Raw genomic sequence first — 17,105 nt, forward strand, 5'->3', positions numbered from 1 at the left:
CTTTACCAATCAGACATCATCTGTGGAATTCTGTTCAACTTTATAGGTGTCCAGGGAGGATAAATAAGATAGTACATGACCTAGGAGCCATGTAATGTGCGCTGAAAGGACTTGGGAGTATTCATTTTGTAGAACAGATGGCTGTTCAATTTTAGTGACTAAAATATGAAGGAGACAGTCTTTTTTTGTATGTGTTGCTTTATGAGATAGAACTAAGATTAATCAGCAGATGAAGGCAAACTTTTATCTAACAAAAGGGAAATAAAACTAGTACTGCTTGAATACCCACCACATGCCCCTGTTGTGCTAGGTGCTTTATATTATTTTATTAAAACCTTTCAAGGGCTGGCCTGTGGCTTGCTTGGGAGAGTGTGGTGCTGATAACACCAAGGCCACGGGTTCGGATCCCTATATAGGGATGGCCGGTTAGCTCACTTGGGAGAGTGTGGTGCTGACAACACCAACTCAGGGGTTGGGATCCCGTTACTGGTCATCTTTAAAAATAACACCAAACCAACAAACAAAAAAAACCTTTCAGAAACTCTTGGGCATTTTCGGGGTGGTGAGCTCTCAGTCACTGCAACTCAGCTCTTCAGTTCCTCCCTGATCACGTAAAGCAGCGATAATCCCTCTTCTGCTTCCAAGATTTGGCGATGCCATCCAGGCCCTTCTGGAGCCAGCTTCCTGCTCGGAGGCAGGCCCTCTAGGAGCAGCAAAGGCCACTGTGCTTCTGCAGCAGGAATTTCCAGCAGAGTTTCAGGGTTCCAAATCCCCGGTGGATGGTTGGCTGTGACTGAGGGGCATCCTAGTCCATATTTTCCCAAGCCTCTATTTTCTCACTAGTCTTGAATGTTGGAATGGGCCCGCGTTTTTCAAGGGTTGTGTCTGTGGCAAGGGCTAGGCGGTGGAGCAGAGCCTAGGAATTCCATGCAATTCATGAGGGATTGTGGACAGGGGATGGACACAGGTCAGGGAATCCTCTCTGAATACATTTCTCGGCTAGTTGTAGCCATTCTCTTTATGTACACCGGTAATCTTAGAGTCTCCCAAATGCTGAAGCCTTTCATAGGCTACATGCTAAGGAATGCTCTGGCCAGGGAACAGTGTATCAGCCAGGGTCCTGTCCCAGCACGAATCAGAATTTAACTTGGAAAATTCCAGTGAAGAGACTTTAATGAAGGAATCATTACAGAACTATGAGAAGGGAATCTGCAAAGGAACCTCAAAGGCACCAGGGACACTCCAGCCCCAAGGCCGTGGACTTGCTGTCTCCCTGTCTGCCACACTGCTCCCCATGGCATCCACATGGATCCTTCCTCTCATTTAGGTCTCTGTTATAATGCCACCTGCTCAGTGAGCATTGTGACTGCTCCTCCTTCACACTCCCTCCTCCCCACCTACCACGTTCTACACTTAACATCTGATATTTGTATATTTAATTATGTGTTTATTGTCTGCCTCTACCTAAAGGTTTTTGTATGTTTTGTTCATTGCTATAATCTCAGCACCCAGAACAGTGCCTAGTCCAAGGAGAATGCTCAATAAATATTTGTTGAAAGAATGAATGAGGACTATTTGGATTTATTAGAATGCATAGATAGAATTGCCCAGGAGTGACAGACACCCTTTACTTTCCTTCTTCAACTTGCCGATCTTGCCTTTGGGAGAAGCTAGCTGAGACACAAAGAGCTTTCATTTGACCACAAGAGGGTGGTGGTGATCAGTTTTTCATTCTGTGTCTTGTGAGCTCATTCACTCTGCTTTCAGACCTCAAAAAGAAAACCTGGAGCAGGCCATGTCTGTATCCAAAGCAAACATACAATGGTCTTTTCTACCCTGACGTTGTTGTCCAAGTGAAATCTTATTAAAAGCTGTATTTAGAATGATCTCTAAAGAAGCAAAGGTCACTAGAAAGCAAGAGTGTGAGGAATGTGTAGGAGGAAGGAGCTACCAAAGAAAGGTGCCTCTACCACTTAGCTTCAGTAACCATAGTGACACTACCAGCTGGCCAGATGACCTTGTGTTTTGTGCCACATCCCTCCACCTCCCTTCCTTCTGCACCATCAATGCCCAGCATCCCTCCACCTCCCTTCCCTCTGCACCATCAATGCCCAGTTGGCTGTCCCTGCAAATGTATGAGCTCCACAATACAGGGTCTATGCTCACACTTCCAATTGTCAGCCTCCAGATGCTCTAGAAAAGAATTACAAACTATCCAAGGAGCCATGTGGGAAGGTTCAGAAATAAAGGGGAGATAGCGCCAAGGTCAAGGCACACAGTAATGTCACTAAAAGGTAGAAATGGACAGGGCGGTAAGGGAAGCCCAGAGAAGGTGCTAGGAGCATTTGAAAGAAGGCAGGAGAGTTTGTCTCCAGTCAGGAGGTGTCAGAGGAGGCCATGTGGGAGTGATGACACTTGAACTGGGATGGGAATGATGGATTGGTACGAATTTATGTTTGGCTACATCTAAGGCACTTTCTGACTTTTATTCACACTTGAATTGTAGGGTAATTTTCTTATTTAAGAATGAGTAACCACCTGTGTACAGGAAAAAGGTCACCTATTCAACACACGCTGCTCCTATATGACATAGCACAACATAAAATGAAAAGAACTATAGAGAAGAAAACATGTTATTAAAATAGCAGAAGGGAACAAGCCTTATAACCAATCTAGTGGTTTCTCCATCTAGTGCCCTTATACACTCCCCAAAGAGACTAAAGGATCTAACAAAGGAATGCATAATTTGGTTCTTTATCTTTCTTTTCTTATTTTTTCAATATAGAGCAGAGAATGGAGGTTCTGGAGGGAGTTTTTATTATTTTACCCTAACTGCAGCTTTTGTCAACAGCACAGGGTAGAACCTGAGAGTGCCTAGTGAAGCCCCAGGACTCACAACCAAACTCACAGACCAACACAGTGAACTCTGGTCAAACATATTCTTTATTTGAAAGAGAGACACTCTGGAGGGAAATCAAGGAAAGAATGAAATGAAAACATCAGATGTCAAGTAGCAGCTCTGAGTCAAAGGCCTCTACTTTCTTTCTGGCCCACTCCCCAACACAGGGCCACAGCCATGCCTCCTACACTTGGGCATGGTGTGAGGCCCCCCCAGGACACACCAGGCTAGTGTGGTAGGAATTCTTCTACCTCTAGATTGAGGAGAGGAAATAAGACATCCTTCAGCCTCTTCAAGGTGCTCCTGCTCATAATCACGGGCAGGGCATCCACAAGGAGATCTGGGTTTATGTACTGAAGGTGGAAAAACACATAACCCAGCAGCCCTGTGAAGATCATGGCCACGAAGACAAGACACTGGAAATGCCTGCAAAGAGACATTCATCATTAGACAGCCCAAGGTCAAGCAGTGGGAGGCAAACTTCACACACATAAATGGCTGGTGAATTGCATTCTTCAGGCAAAACTGATGAGGAAAAGTGGGAAATGGGGATACAGAGGATTAGGATAGGAGAAAGAGGATATAGAAAAAGACTGAATACAGCTCCCCTGACATTTAAGTCCCAACAGAACAGATGGCCACCTAGAAAAGTTGAAGATGCAGAAGGAGAAGACTTTGAGTACTACACATGGGGCAGACCTCATGGGGGCTGTCAGAAAATGTTCAGGACCATCACAGTGGGAGCTCATGACCAGAGGCCCTCTTCAGGTCTTCTAGAGCAAGCAGTTCTAGAATTTGAAATAAGATTAAGCTGTCTCTGACGTTAACAACCAGGTAAAATGATGAGGATTGGCTTTTTCTAAACATCAAGTGCCAAAAGAGACCACCTCAAACAATAAAACATATATGTGTGTTTCCTTGTGTGCACCCAAGAAAATACTACCCAGGCAACTGGTCTAAGGCATTCAGTCTTCAACTATATTGAAATGTCATAAATTGAAACTTTTCACTGAAGTGTCCACATAAAGCATTTCAGGGTTAGTTTCCTTATTTTGAAAATTAAAAAAAAAAAAAAGGCACAGAGAGTTCAAGTGATTTTTTCCTAAAATTTCTCAGCCTGCAGTAAAAGAACTAAGAAAATTAATGTGCCCTGAACTCTCTTCCTAACAGAGTACAGCAGAGGTTACCAGGTTCAGGACCTGGAAAATACAGAAGAGCCAAACTGAGAATCTTATAAATAGAAATCAAAAGTGGAAAGCAACCTATAGCCTTCATTCTGAACTTCTCAGAAATAGCCACTAATTCCTCCATCTACTTATAATGTAATAAGTAGTGTAATTCTGTGTAATTCCAGTGTTATAACTTTGTGTTGAAAAAGGCAGGAAGGGTTGGGAGAAATGTGGGGCTACCTAACTGTTTCTGCTCAGTGGATACATTTATCCTTATTCTTTCGGCCCTTATCAGGTCACCTGTGGAGTGAATGTGGCCCAGATTAGGTAAAAACCAAGATTCTACTACTTACCTATACCAAAAGATTCTCTTCTGCTTCTTAATGATGGTCTTCTCCTGTGGAAAGCAATAAAAACCATAGCTACAGCTATCCATGTGCTTACAGAAAGGCGGTACTGCAGGGTGGCTAAGAGCAGAGACCCTGGAGTCAGGCTGCCAGGGTGAGTCCTGACTCTGCCATTTCCTAGCTGCTATGGTGTGGAGCACGGCATTGAACTTCATTATTTCCTAACTCTAAGGTTGTTAAAGAGGAGAGGGAGAGAGAGAACCCAGGGGAGGGAAGGAAAAAGGACAATCCCATTTGGGACAAGGAAGACTTACCATGTCACTTTGAATGGTCTCCACTAGAATTGAACCAGGTTTCACTACTTGGGAGGAGTTATTCTGGGCTTTGGATCTGGGTAAAGAAGATCAGAGCCAAGAATGTAATATAATCTGAGGAACTGATAAGAGGTGCTTTTCTAAGTCATGCAACTGTTGCTTTGCCTCCCACAGATTTGTCACCCCTTTGTCCCCTGGGTGATGGAGCCACCAAAGATTACTCAAAGCCCATCTCTTCTGAGCAGTGAGAAGCCCCCAAAAGGTGTTAATCTCCCAGAACCCTCAAAAGCAAGGCATTCCTTCCATTTGGGAAATTAACCACGAATTGGGGTTCTCTTCCCACATTTATTCTCCAGACCAGCAAGTTATAGGAACAGAACATAGGTGGGGTTTTTGCTAAGTACTGTTTAACAAGTTTAACAATAGAAGCTGGTAACATTCAGTAAGGTGACATTCTGTAATGCAATTAAGTCAGATCTACTCACAAAAGCTTGATTTTAGCAAATATTCTCTTCTTACAGCAATTTCCCAGTATCTTTACATATCAATCAGTAACCTGTCTGTCTTTGAGCCCACAACCTTGCTGTGTTACAATTCTTTATCTTACAACAGAGACTATATAGCCTGGGGAAAATTTCCTGTCCTTTGCAAGGTCAATATTTGAAATTGCAAGGCTTTGGAAAACCAGGCCCTGTGAAGTACATTTGTTTTATGCATACTTCACATGCAACAGCTGTAATTCATTTCCTAGATTCTTGATAACATTCATAATACTCAATATTCAAAATTCATAATTGCTCAACATACAAAGAACCAGGAAAATGTGATTTTTTTCCTCAAGAGAAAGACAACCTATAAAGAATAAGCCTGATGTGACCCTGATGTTGGATTCAAACTGCAAAGTCTGTCTCTTAGTGGCACCCCAAATCAGTTCATGTCTTATACCCTTAGCCGAGCTGCTTGCAGACTGTCCTGAGCATGCGTGGTTTGGAGGTCAGCCAGAGATTTAGGCAGAGTTTAGACACAGAATCAAGGACTCCTTATGTGTGGCTCTCTATTTTCCTTACACTGTATTTGGCTGCTTCAAACTCTGTCCTCTGTTTTTTCGCTTTTTGTTTTTAACCCAGAAAAACTTCAGGTTTTCTCTTGGTGTTTTAGTTGCCCCTTTCATACCAAGTTTGACCTGCCTTCAGGCTAGAGTCTGTAAAAAATGTGGAAATCATCTCCTGCCATTCTCTTCTTCCAAGTGGCAACTTCCCTCTAAAATCTATCTGCTTTTGTTTACTTTTTACTTTTTACTTGAGGCCTCTTCGATGCCTTCTGATCATTGTTTGTTCATTCGTTTGTTTGTTTTGTTGCGCAGAGTTTAGAGTTATTTTCCACAAGGTCAGGCCCAAGAAAAGTTTACTCAGCAAGTTTGTGGGAATTTCCTTCGTAATCATCAAATAACAGAGAAAAGTGAGAAGTGGCTCAGACGCCTGGTTCATGCCATGATGGAGTAGCTTGTGCCAAACTAGTCCATCTCACAGAGCAACTGTAAAAACTGGATAAAATACACAACAGCTGTTTGAACGCATCAGAACATGTAGTCAGAAGTGGAAGGGTTATAAACCCTGAATGAAGTAAAGCACACTGAGATGAGCCCCTCGTTCATCTAGGCTTTTCCCCAAGGACACTGGCCAGTTTGCAGTGCAAGGGAATAGAGTCCAAGCAGCAAGTGCAGCATCAACTGGCTATGGAGACAGAGGGTGAAGTTCACCACAATCAAAGTGACTGTGACTTGAGAGGAAAAATTCAAGGGAGGAGGGAACCATAGAGAGTGAGTTGAGATAGCTTCATAGATTTTCCTCTCAAGAGGATATCTGGTTCCTAAGCTATACATATGTAGCTGAAGATTCTAAGAAAGCCCAGAAAGCAGAGTTGAGCAAAGGTTGAAGTAGTCATACAGTGCTGGGGAGCAAAAGCTAGAGTTCAAGGCCTGTTAAACAGTAAGGAGCACTGATATATTTGCAAAGGAAAAAACATGATCTTTTCAGTAGATACTGCAAAAGCATTGAATAAAATTTAATGCCTGCCATGATAAAAACACTCAGCAAACTCAAAATGAAAGAGAAGTGTCTTGATCTGATAAAGGGTGTCTGCAAGAAAGGACATAGCAGGCATACTTAATCGAAATATTGAACACTTTCCTTCTAAGTTCAGTAAAAAAGTCAAGGATGTTCATTGTTACCCCCTCTAGCCTATATTGTACAAAAAGTCACAGCTAATGCAATAAGGCAAGGGGAAAAAAGTATAAAGATTGATAAGGAAAAAATATAAGTGTCATTATTCATAGACAAAGATCTAAGTGAATCTACAAATTATTAGAATAAGTGAATTTATCAAGATTGATGGTACAAGTTCAATATATAAAAACCAATTGTATTTCTACACACTAGCAGTGACCAATTAGAAAATCAAATTAACAAACATACCATTTATAATAGCATCAAAAATATCAAACACCTAGGAATAAATCTGACGAAAGATATACAGTAACACTACATAGAAAACTATAAAAAATTATAGTGAGAAATTAAAAATTTAAATAAATAGAGGGATAAAGATGTTATGGCTTGGGAAACTATTGTTTAAGTATTAATTATCCTCCAAATCAATCTATAGATTTCATGTAATACCAATGAAAATCTGAGCAGAATTTTTTTTTTTTTGGTAGTAATTGAAAAACTGACTTTAAAATTTATATGGAAATTCAAGGGACCAAGAATAGCCAAGATATCTTGAAGAATGACAAAGTTATAGAACTTAAGTTACCATAAATTGAGACTAATTATAAAGCAACAGTAATTAAAACAGTGCAGTACTGGCACAAGGATAGAGACATAGACTTAAGTACAGAATAAAGTATCCAGAAGCAGATTCACACGTATGAGGTCATCTGATTTAATAAACAAGGCACCACTGCAAATGCATGGTGTTTTCAATAATGGTGCTGGGCCAACTGTATACCCATACAGAACAAAAAACAGATCTTAATCTCAAACTCATACCACAGGAAAAAAAAATTCTAAATGAATGTAAACCTAAGAGTAAAAGGTAAAATAATAAAAAATTCTAGGGAAAGTCACAGGTGAGTAGTTTTATGACCTGAAGAAAACACTAAGCAAAAAAGAAAAAGTTGATAAATTTGTGGATTAGATTTCCTTAAAATTAAGAACTGTTGTTAATCAAAAAATTCCATTAGGAACGTAAAAATGGGAACTGGCCAGTTAGCTCAGCTGGCTAGAGCACAGTGTTAAAACCAAAGTCAAGGGTATGGATCCCCATACCTGCCAGCTGCCAAAAAAAGAAAGAAAGAAAGAAAGAAAGTAAAAAGGAAAAGCCATAGAACAGGCTGTAATACATATAACGAAAGAACTTATGTATATTTATGTCAAATATTGTATATTTAACAAGGGCTTTATGAAAAAAATAAGAAATTCCTACAAATCAATGAGATTGACCATCTCCCAAACATAGACAAAAGACATTTTACGGCTGGCTAGCTCAGTTGTTTAGAGCACAGCCTTGTAGCACCAAGGTCATGTGTTCAGATCCCGGTACTGGCCAGCCAAAAGACATTTTACAAAAAAGGATATCCGACAAGCATTTGAAAAGCTATACGACATCATTGGTAATCAGAAATGAAATATGTTATTAAAATCAAAATTATATATCACTACGTGCCCCTTGCCAGAATGGCTAAAATTAAAAAGAGTATAAATACCAACTGAAAATGAAGATGTAGAGTAACTAGAAGTCTTGTACATTTCTTTTGGGTGGGAATATTGGTACAGCCAATTTGGAAAACTGTTTGTCTTATCTGGAAAACCAAAGATGTGTATACCCTCTGACCCAGCAATTCTACTCCTTGGTACACACCCAAGAGAAATGAGTGGATATGTCTACCAAAAGACATGTACCAGGATGCTTATAGCAGCTTTATTTTAATATATCCAAACTAGAAATACCAAAATGTTCATCAACAGTAAAAGAGATAAATTGTGCCATATTCACACAATGAAGTACTATACAGCCATGAAAATGAAAAAAAAAAAAACACCAAAAAAATCCCACAGCTATATGCAGCAATGTGGGTGAATCTCAGGGAAAACCATACACAACAGGGAACATACTGAATTACTATAAAGTTCAAGACAGATAAAAAAGGACAGAGTTGGAGTAGTGGTTACCTTTGCAAGGAGTATTGACTGGGACGGGGCACAAAGGAGACTTCTGGGTTCTCAAAATATTCCATATCCTAATCTGAGCAGTGTTAACATGTGCCCATACATGTACAAGAATTTTCCAAGCTATACACTTAAGGTTAATGCACTCATATAACACATAATACAAATAAAAAGTATAAACAAACAAAAGGAAAGTGTGAGAAGTCCTGAGACATATGAGTCTGGGGCCTCAAGTCAGTCTGCAGGTCTACCATGTCCTGGGAAAGGGGACAACACACACACATGGAGAAACATTTCCGGGCTAGTAGGCCTCTTTTTACTACCATTCTTCCTCTCTGAACATAGTGTGAGTCAATTTTAAGGAATGCACTCCACTGAGGACGTATGAAAAGAACATACAATACACTTTTTAAACACCCACTGCTGAGGAAGGCAAGAGAAAAGCCTGAATGCTGGAGTTTTCAGTCTAGAACATGGGGCAGAGGCCAGCAGGGAAGACTGGTTGGAGGCCATTTACATGGTAACACAAATATTCTGAGGAGCCCTCTGCCCTTCAAAAAGTGCCCCGGACTGTCACTTCAGTCCATCAGGGAAGTCATTTTTCCAAACTTACGTTTCTTTTTCAAGAAGAAGCACCTCCTTTTCCTTTTCCATCTGCCTCAGAATTTCCTGATATTTCTTCCCAAGAAACAAAAAAAATTTGTCATAAATGAGAATTTCCATGTTTCATGACAATGTTATTAATATAAATATTCTGCTAAGACTCCTAATGTTTCAAATGATGCTCACATCTCAGCATGTACACACTAGCAGGGAGGCGTTCTAATAAAAAATTAGGAGATATTAGTGACCTGAACGAATAGATCTGAGCAAAAGGAGTTCTCACTCTGGACCTGCTTATATTCAAAGCACAGCTCTGATATTTACTAGCTGTGTTCCTAAGAACACGTTACCTAACTCCTTGAAACCTGTGTCCTCTTGGATCATAACAGCATCATCCTTGTACAGTTACTGGACAAATTGAGAAAAATACTGTATGTCGAGTGCTTAGCACCGTACCTGGCACAAAGTAAGTCCTTTACATTATGTCTGTTTTGTTGTTGCTGTTGTTTAAAAAATCATTTTACCCAATGGCAGATTCTAGCCTAATGAGAAACCACAGAACCCATGGCCCTGGAGAAGTTCTGCCTCTCCTACTTTTCCCCCAGAGGTGTTCTACCTTTATGCAGTGGGCCTGGTCCTCACAGAGCTGGTACAAAGATTGGTAGTCACTCTCTGTCTAGAAAGAAAAGAAGATTAACAAACCCCATGAGTTCAATCAGAACCAAGCCTAGGCTGCTCCCTGGGGCACTAACTTGTGCATTGGACTTTTGGCTGGTTACCTAGCAACTCCTTAATGGAAGGAACAGCCACCTCACAAAGAGGTGATATCATTCACATGCAGTGTCTAATTCTGAGCAGAGGAAATTGTTTGCCCAGATTGTCATATGCCTCCAGGTGAAACACCAGGAGATATTTCAGGGCATTAAGGTTTGGGATTCAACCACACTATCTTAGGTAGAAGAATGTTTAAAAATTGGTAAGAGCGGTATTTTTAATAGAGGTTTTCGTTCCCTTCACCTACCTGCATGTGAATCAGAAATTCATTTGCCAAATGTTCTTGCCCCTCCCCCTCCTGTGCCTCTATGCTGTTCTGTTTCTAAGGCCCTTGGGATTATCTCTCATTCATATCCTGAACAGACCCTCAGTGGAAGAGACACTGTCTCTACCTTGACCAGCTCCTTCTCTTGCTTTGCACAGGACTCTGTTGACTTCTGCAGTCTCACCTACGAAAGACAATAAGTGACAGTGGCATCCAGTTAATAGCATCCTTTTGTAGAAGGCAAATGGGTAATGGTCACCCTCTCCAGACCACCAGAGCGTATGATGATAATGGCTATCAAATGCTGAGGACATATGATAATAACAATTTAGAGTGAGCAGTGTTATTACCCCCACTTTACAGATGAGGAGACAAGGGCACGGAGGAGTTAAGTGCATAACTTGTTCAAAAGTCATGCAGTGGCAAAGCTGATATTTAAGCCTCGGTAGCCTGACTCCCCATCTGCTGACCCTAACCATCCTCCTTCCTCTGGTTCTATCGACCAGAGCTCACCAGCCTCCTCCTCCCACTTGTATTTCGTAGGGTGCACTGGCATGCTCTCTGAATCATACAGGGAGCAAAAGAGAAACCTCACTCCTCTTTTTCAGAAAAATACACAGGACAGCAAGGTTCTTACAAGATTCAGCCAAATTTCAATATTGGCCACACAAAGCTGCAGAGAGCTTCCCAATGGTGTTTTTGCCCCCTATTGGGCATCCGATTTATTCATTCATTCAACAAATATTTATTGGGCATCTACTATGTGCCAGGCACTGTTCTAGCACTGGGGAAACAGAAGTGAACAACATAGACAAAAATTCATGTTCTCAATGAGTTTACCTTTAGTAGAGAAAAAAGACAATGAAAATAAAAAAACAACAACAACAACTTCCTTGACCTGCAAGCCATAGGTTGGAAAATCAGGTAAGATCATTGATACATCCCTGAATAATTGAAGTTAATATTTTCTTCCTACTTGAATATCTATATGTGTGTGTGTGTCCTCATTTAGATCATAAACTTCTGGAGAGAAGGTCCTGATGGGCATTTAGAACATGTGTTTTATTGACTGATGGATGAGGGGCCTCTCAGGCAATTCCCTCCACTTTGATGCCATTGCAGTCATCTCTGGGACTAGTGTGACCAATGATGTAATGAATGTCCCACGGGCCATGGGATTAAGTACAGGCAATTAAGGATATCGGCTCACCTCTTATAAGCACAAGGACATATCTAACACACAGCCTAGGGGAGTCCTCAAAAGCAATTCCACCCAGAACCTAGAGCTGACACATCTCCCAGAAAATCTCTATGTTTGCTTTTCTACTCACCTTCATTTCTGCCAACTTCTGCCTTAGGGTTCCTTTATTAAGGCCGATATTCTTAAATCTTCTTGAAATCTGAAATACCATTCAAAAAATTGTGAACTCAGTAAGGCACGCAAACATGAAAACCTGGGATAGTGGTAGACTCGGGGGTCCCAGACTGCAGAATTGTGGTTCACTAATTCAAGTGCCAGACAGAAGCTTGGTGGAAAAGTGTCTCCTTCTTGCAATGGAAGCTGCCTGACTCGGCGCCAGCTGGACAGACCTTTTTGCTCCCATAACCCACAGAAGCTGTGCACAGTGAGGAGAGGAGGGTGGTGAGAGAGGGAAGAGAGAATGGGGCAGAGCAGCTGGGGAAGGAGGGACAGATCTTTTCTCCCTTTACAGGTCTTTAGCTCTCCTACCACAATCTGTAATTCCTAGAGTACAAATGGTGGCATTAGTCAAACTCTGCTCTGAGATTGGGAAGGTGGCAGGTGGAGGGAGCAGGCAGATTCTGCTGGTTGCCCCTTCTCCAGCTTTCTGACTGGAGAGTTCAGAAGATGACAACTCTATCAAGATTCCTAAGACATGGACCTCCTTTCAAGGGCAGACTTTGTGGTGTGGAAAACAGCCTTTCTCTTAGTGTATACATATATTTCCTCATCCCAAATGTCCTCGGGCCCCCCCCCTCTCATACTCCCAGCCCACCCACCTGCCTTTCTCTTCTGAAGATGATATTCCGGGAATCCCGGGACCCTTGAAACCCCAGGGCCCCCTTACCTTTTTCTGAAGCTCCACCACATATCTATTTAGGATCTTATTACTTTTCTCCTGTGGGAAGAAGGAAGTGAAAGAGATGAGGCTCCTCTGCTGTCATATCCCCTCCGCCTCCCCGGGCCACTGAGATACCACGTGAGGACAAGTAGATCAAGGGGGAAGTGCACTCTGGCCCCACACAGAACATCTGGGAGCACGGGCCAGGCCTGCCATGTTCTCAGATCACTCTCTCAAGCAGCTGTGATATCCACAGATACAGAAGTGATGAACGTGTGATGATCCCTTGGGAGACAGAGGGCACAAAAGGGGATTCAAATGTGCCCCACGGTCCTATTCTACCCACCCCTTACCAGCTTTGCTCTTTCTACTTCCACGTCCCTCAGAGCTTTCACCATCTCAGATATGACATGGTCCAGCTTTTCCTGGATCTCTCTTTCCAGACTGAAAAATATAAAGTCACCCAGTGTGGCTCAATTTTAAGGAAGCTTCCAGGGCCCAGCTTGAGAGACTACCACCAAAGTGTCAGGGAGGAGAGTGACTACCAAATGCAGCAGCAATAAAATGTCAACCTAATGTGGAAACCCAATGCAAAAATCTTTGCATAAAGTCTCTTTAGGGCACTGCAGTTCATGTTTCAGGATTTAAATAACATGCCAAATGGGTCATCATTTGGGTTACCTTCTCTCTATCCTAAGGGACAGTCGGGTGAGAAGTCCTTTCCTTGTCTACTGCAAAGTCTGACCTTTGAATGTTTTCTTCTTTCTCTTCAATTTTTCCAAGAGGAGCCTGATTTGCTTCATCCAGTCTCTGCAGGTCCTTTTCAAGGTCTGAGTTCAGGTAGTCAAGGTTCTGTTTTGTGACTTCTAATGTTGATATTTCCACCATCTTGTGCCTATAGGAAAATCATCTCCATGACTAAACTCAGGACAGGAACACATATGACCCCTAAGAAGACTTTCTTCTGTAATCTCATTCATCCTCCCCTCTTCTGCTGTTAATAACCTAACCAGTCCTACTTTATGTATCATGATTTCTACAATGTTTTGGATAAATTCCTGGAATAAGATTTTAAGTGGGACCCATTAAAACAAATATTTTATGAAGCAAAATAAATATTTTTAATCAATAATTATACTCTAACTTACTTGTTTTCAAAAATTGTATATGAGGTATCAGAATCCAAGAGGCAGAGACAAAGCATTTAAAGATCTTCAAAGGAGAGGAATCTCTTCAGTCTCCTTTTGTTACAACCTTGAATATCTTCTAACTCGGTCAGGCAGGCACATGGGCTGGGTGCGGGGACATAACAGGAGGATTGATCTATTCCCCAAACAAGCTCGATCTGCTGTTTAAGACATTAGCTATCTCCGAAACCCTACCCTTAGTCTGATGAAGTACAGAGAACCAAAGCCAAAGTTTCTTCTTTCTGGGAAACCTCCCCAGGCTTGTGGAGATAATGTTCTGCTCAACTGAAGTCTTCGTCCTCATTGGGGTGCTGGAGACTCTTACCATAGTAGCTCCTCTCCTGAACTCATTATTGTCATTACTTACACATCAGCCAGTGGGTTCTGTCCAACTTCTTCCATTGTAGGTTTCCTAAAATGTTAATACAAATACTTGTTATGGAAGCGAAGCCCCTAATGGCCAACACAGTCACTGGCCCAGGAAGGAACAGGCATTAAATGCTGCGTTCAGGCCAGACAGGGCCGAGAAGAAACCCAAGCCTTCCATACTGCACTCTTTTGCTTTCAATTGCAATTGCAATTATTTTGCACAAATGAAATTTTAAAATGAAATTTAAAAATTTTTAAATTTTAATTTAAAATCTCATCAGTGATTCCCACTGGAATCTTTTTGTTTTCAGAATTTTTCACACTTTTGGTTACTTTTTCCCCTCCTTGCCTGCATTTGTCTTGTCATGGGTAAAGCACTAATGGTTCTCATGTATTCTATTGACAAATACTGTGAGAGTTTATTTCCAACTCAAACCTTCAGGGAAACTTAGGAAAAAATAATAGAAGAGTCAGAGGGTACCAAAAAGTTGGCCACCTGATTTCTATTAGTCTTTTGCCATCCTACTTTCCAACAAGCTCTAGATGTGACAGGCTGAGCTGCTCCCAAAACAGCAGCAGCAGCAGCAGCGTGGGCAACAGACTAGAACTACTGGAAGGAAGAAATGAGCATCAGACCCTCAGGGACGCATCTCCTAACCACTGCACCAAAACTAAAGTCCAGGACCAAATGCAGCCTGAGAAAAGTAGAACACAAAAACTCTTTTCTCCTTTCCTGTTTCATCTTCTCCTCTTTTCTCTTCCCTTTGGAACTTTTTTGTTCTAATCCCTTCCCTAATCCCTTCCTTCTAATCCCTTTGTTTTCAATTCCTTCCCCCACCTCCCCCTTTATTTGCTATCCCTGCATTTTCCTTTTCTTTCTACTCTCTTCACACAGGAGGTGCCCCAGGATGTGATGGTGCCCGCTAAGCTCACCCTTCTCTTCCCAACTGAGATGTCTAACCACACATCAGAACTTTTAGAACAGGCATCGCCTGGCTGACTGCATTCCACACACAGAGGGGACCTGACAGTTCTGGCTGGGTGGGGCAGAATGTCATAATGGGATATGGTGGGGTGGCAATAACCTCCTGTAGCAGGATGGAGCAGAGTTCAGAACTTTAGGTGATTTAGATCTCTTCTGAAACAGCAATAAGATCTATGGAACAAATTTCTGGGCACAGTTTAAGTCTCTTTGAAGCAGCAATCAGTTCTATGGAACACATTCTACTTTCCCAAATCTTAGAAAAACTTAGAAAAAAAATAAAAGAGTTAGAGGTAGCAAAAAGTTGGCTGCCCTGATTACTCTCATTTTTCTTTCATGATCTCTGAGTGGTATGTGTGCAAACTATTGCCCCCAAATCCAAACCAGGCATCTCAATGAATCCAAGAGCTATGGGGTAGGGATGCCAGAGAGCAGGCCAGGAAAAATCTGAGAGAAGTCCTACCTATGAGCTAAGCAAACCTTCATTCTCACCAAGTTGGATTCTTGAAGCTACAAAGCAAAATCCTTTAATTTTTTCTGAACCTGCACTGCCAAGTTGCTGAGAAGGAAGGGTCTGATGTTTCAAATTTGGGAGGAGTATATGGAGATGGAGCAATAAGGAGGAAAGAGGAGTGTTAGTTTCAGAGACTCAATTTTACTGCCCACCCCTTCAGAATCCCCTTTTCGTTTTTGAATTATACTTATCAGTGTCACTCTACTCAGCATTCCTGGATTCCCTTCTGTGTTGACTGAGAAGATGAGGCAGGATGCAGAATTGGAGAGATACCAAGAAAGGCATGTGCTTGAACTTCAGATCTGCTCACTTCTGTCCCTTACACTCTATTCACTCCTTCATGATCTAAGTCTAACCGTTTCCAGATAAATCGTGGTACTCTCAAGTCCCTAAAAAGTCCCCATAGAACACACCACTGTCTTCAGAAATGTCTCTTCCATGCAGTAATCCCCGCCATGATCTCATCTATTCTTCTCACTGAGCTCAAATGCTGCTGCTTCTACATCTTGCTAGATACGAACCCCCAATCCTGGCAGAATTAATCACTCCAACCTCTGTTCTCCTCTTTTGGCATTTTATGTTGTTTTTAACCTGTTCTCTATCCCATAATTAGGACATAAGCCCCTTGACAGAGTATGTTTTAATCTAAACCATTTTGATTCACCTCCTCACCTGTGCTCCAGGGGCAATGTTTGCATGAATTCAATGGTAATGGTGCCTCAGGAGTTGTTCAAAAAGGCAATGGCCCTGAAGATGGAGAGTGGAAGTAAGCTGGGTTAGATACACACAGCACCTGCGTTTCATTCCATCCTTGCACTTCATAGTTGTGTTACCTTGGGCAAATTATTTAATCTCTCTGGACTCAAGTCTTCTGACCTGTGAAAGGGGCATTACTCTGACTTCACACAATAGTGGTGGGGATTACATGAAATACTGTATGTAAAGCTCCCAACACAATGCTTGGCATATGGTGGTACCTAATTCTCACCCATTCTTCCCAACGCAATACATACTCCATTTTCTATCTCTTACTGCCTTTGCACGCGGCATATGCTGAATGTTTTTAGAATAAATGAATAAGCAGGGTGTTCTGTGTTCTTTTCTCCTTCCAACACACCTGACATACTCTCATCAGTATACTCTTTTTAGTATACTCTTATGAGCAACACAGTGCACCATGGCAGAATTCTCAACAGAGGGCCGCGCCCCCCAGGATGTTGACCACAATCGGTAGGGATGTAATTTGGAAGCTTCTGTTAAACATCCCAGGGCAGCAGGTGCCTGTGGTTGAGAATCACTGATGAAGAATATTTTCTCCACCAAATTGCATCTTTCTTTCCTTAAAGACACTGCACAGATTCACCCTCTCCAT

General features: G+C 41.8%; 1 protein-coding gene across 1 annotated transcript; it reads right to left on the minus strand.

The window, feature by feature from the left end:
• Nucleotides 1-3,126: 3,126 nt before the first annotated feature.
• LOC134371815 (transmembrane and coiled-coil domain-containing protein 5B-like) lies at nt 3,127-14,270 on the minus strand. The gene is made up of 11 exons (XM_063088670.1): nt 14,236-14,270; nt 13,427-13,576; nt 13,035-13,125; nt 12,688-12,738; nt 11,932-12,000; nt 10,728-10,784; nt 10,178-10,237; nt 9,572-9,636; nt 4,730-4,805; nt 4,422-4,465; nt 3,127-3,325 (listed from the first exon to the last, which is right to left on the minus strand). Exons 1-11 carry the CDS (start codon nt 14,268-14,270, stop codon nt 3,127-3,129), a joined length of 897 nt encoding a protein of 298 aa, XP_062944740.1.
• Between the last annotated feature and the right edge of the window lie 2,835 nt (nt 14,271-17,105).

This window comes from Cynocephalus volans, chromosome 3 (genome assembly GCF_027409185.1).
Source record: "Cynocephalus volans isolate mCynVol1 chromosome 3, mCynVol1.pri, whole genome shotgun sequence".
In the NCBI taxonomy this organism is placed as follows: Eukaryota; Metazoa; Chordata; class Mammalia; order Dermoptera; family Cynocephalidae; genus Cynocephalus; species Cynocephalus volans.

Coding starts and splice junctions, on each gene's coding strand:
- LOC134371815 (XM_063088670.1), bottom strand. CDS start 14,270: ATGGAAGAAGTTGGACAGAACCCACTGGCTGATGT. Junction 13,126..13,426: donor AAAGAAGAAAACATTCAAAG/GTCAGACTTTGC, acceptor TATATTTTTCAG/TCTGGAAAGAGAGATCCAGG. Junction 10,238..10,727: donor AAGAGAAGGAGCTGGTCAAG/GTAGAGACAGTG, acceptor TTTTCTTTCTAG/ACAGAGAGTGACTACCAATC.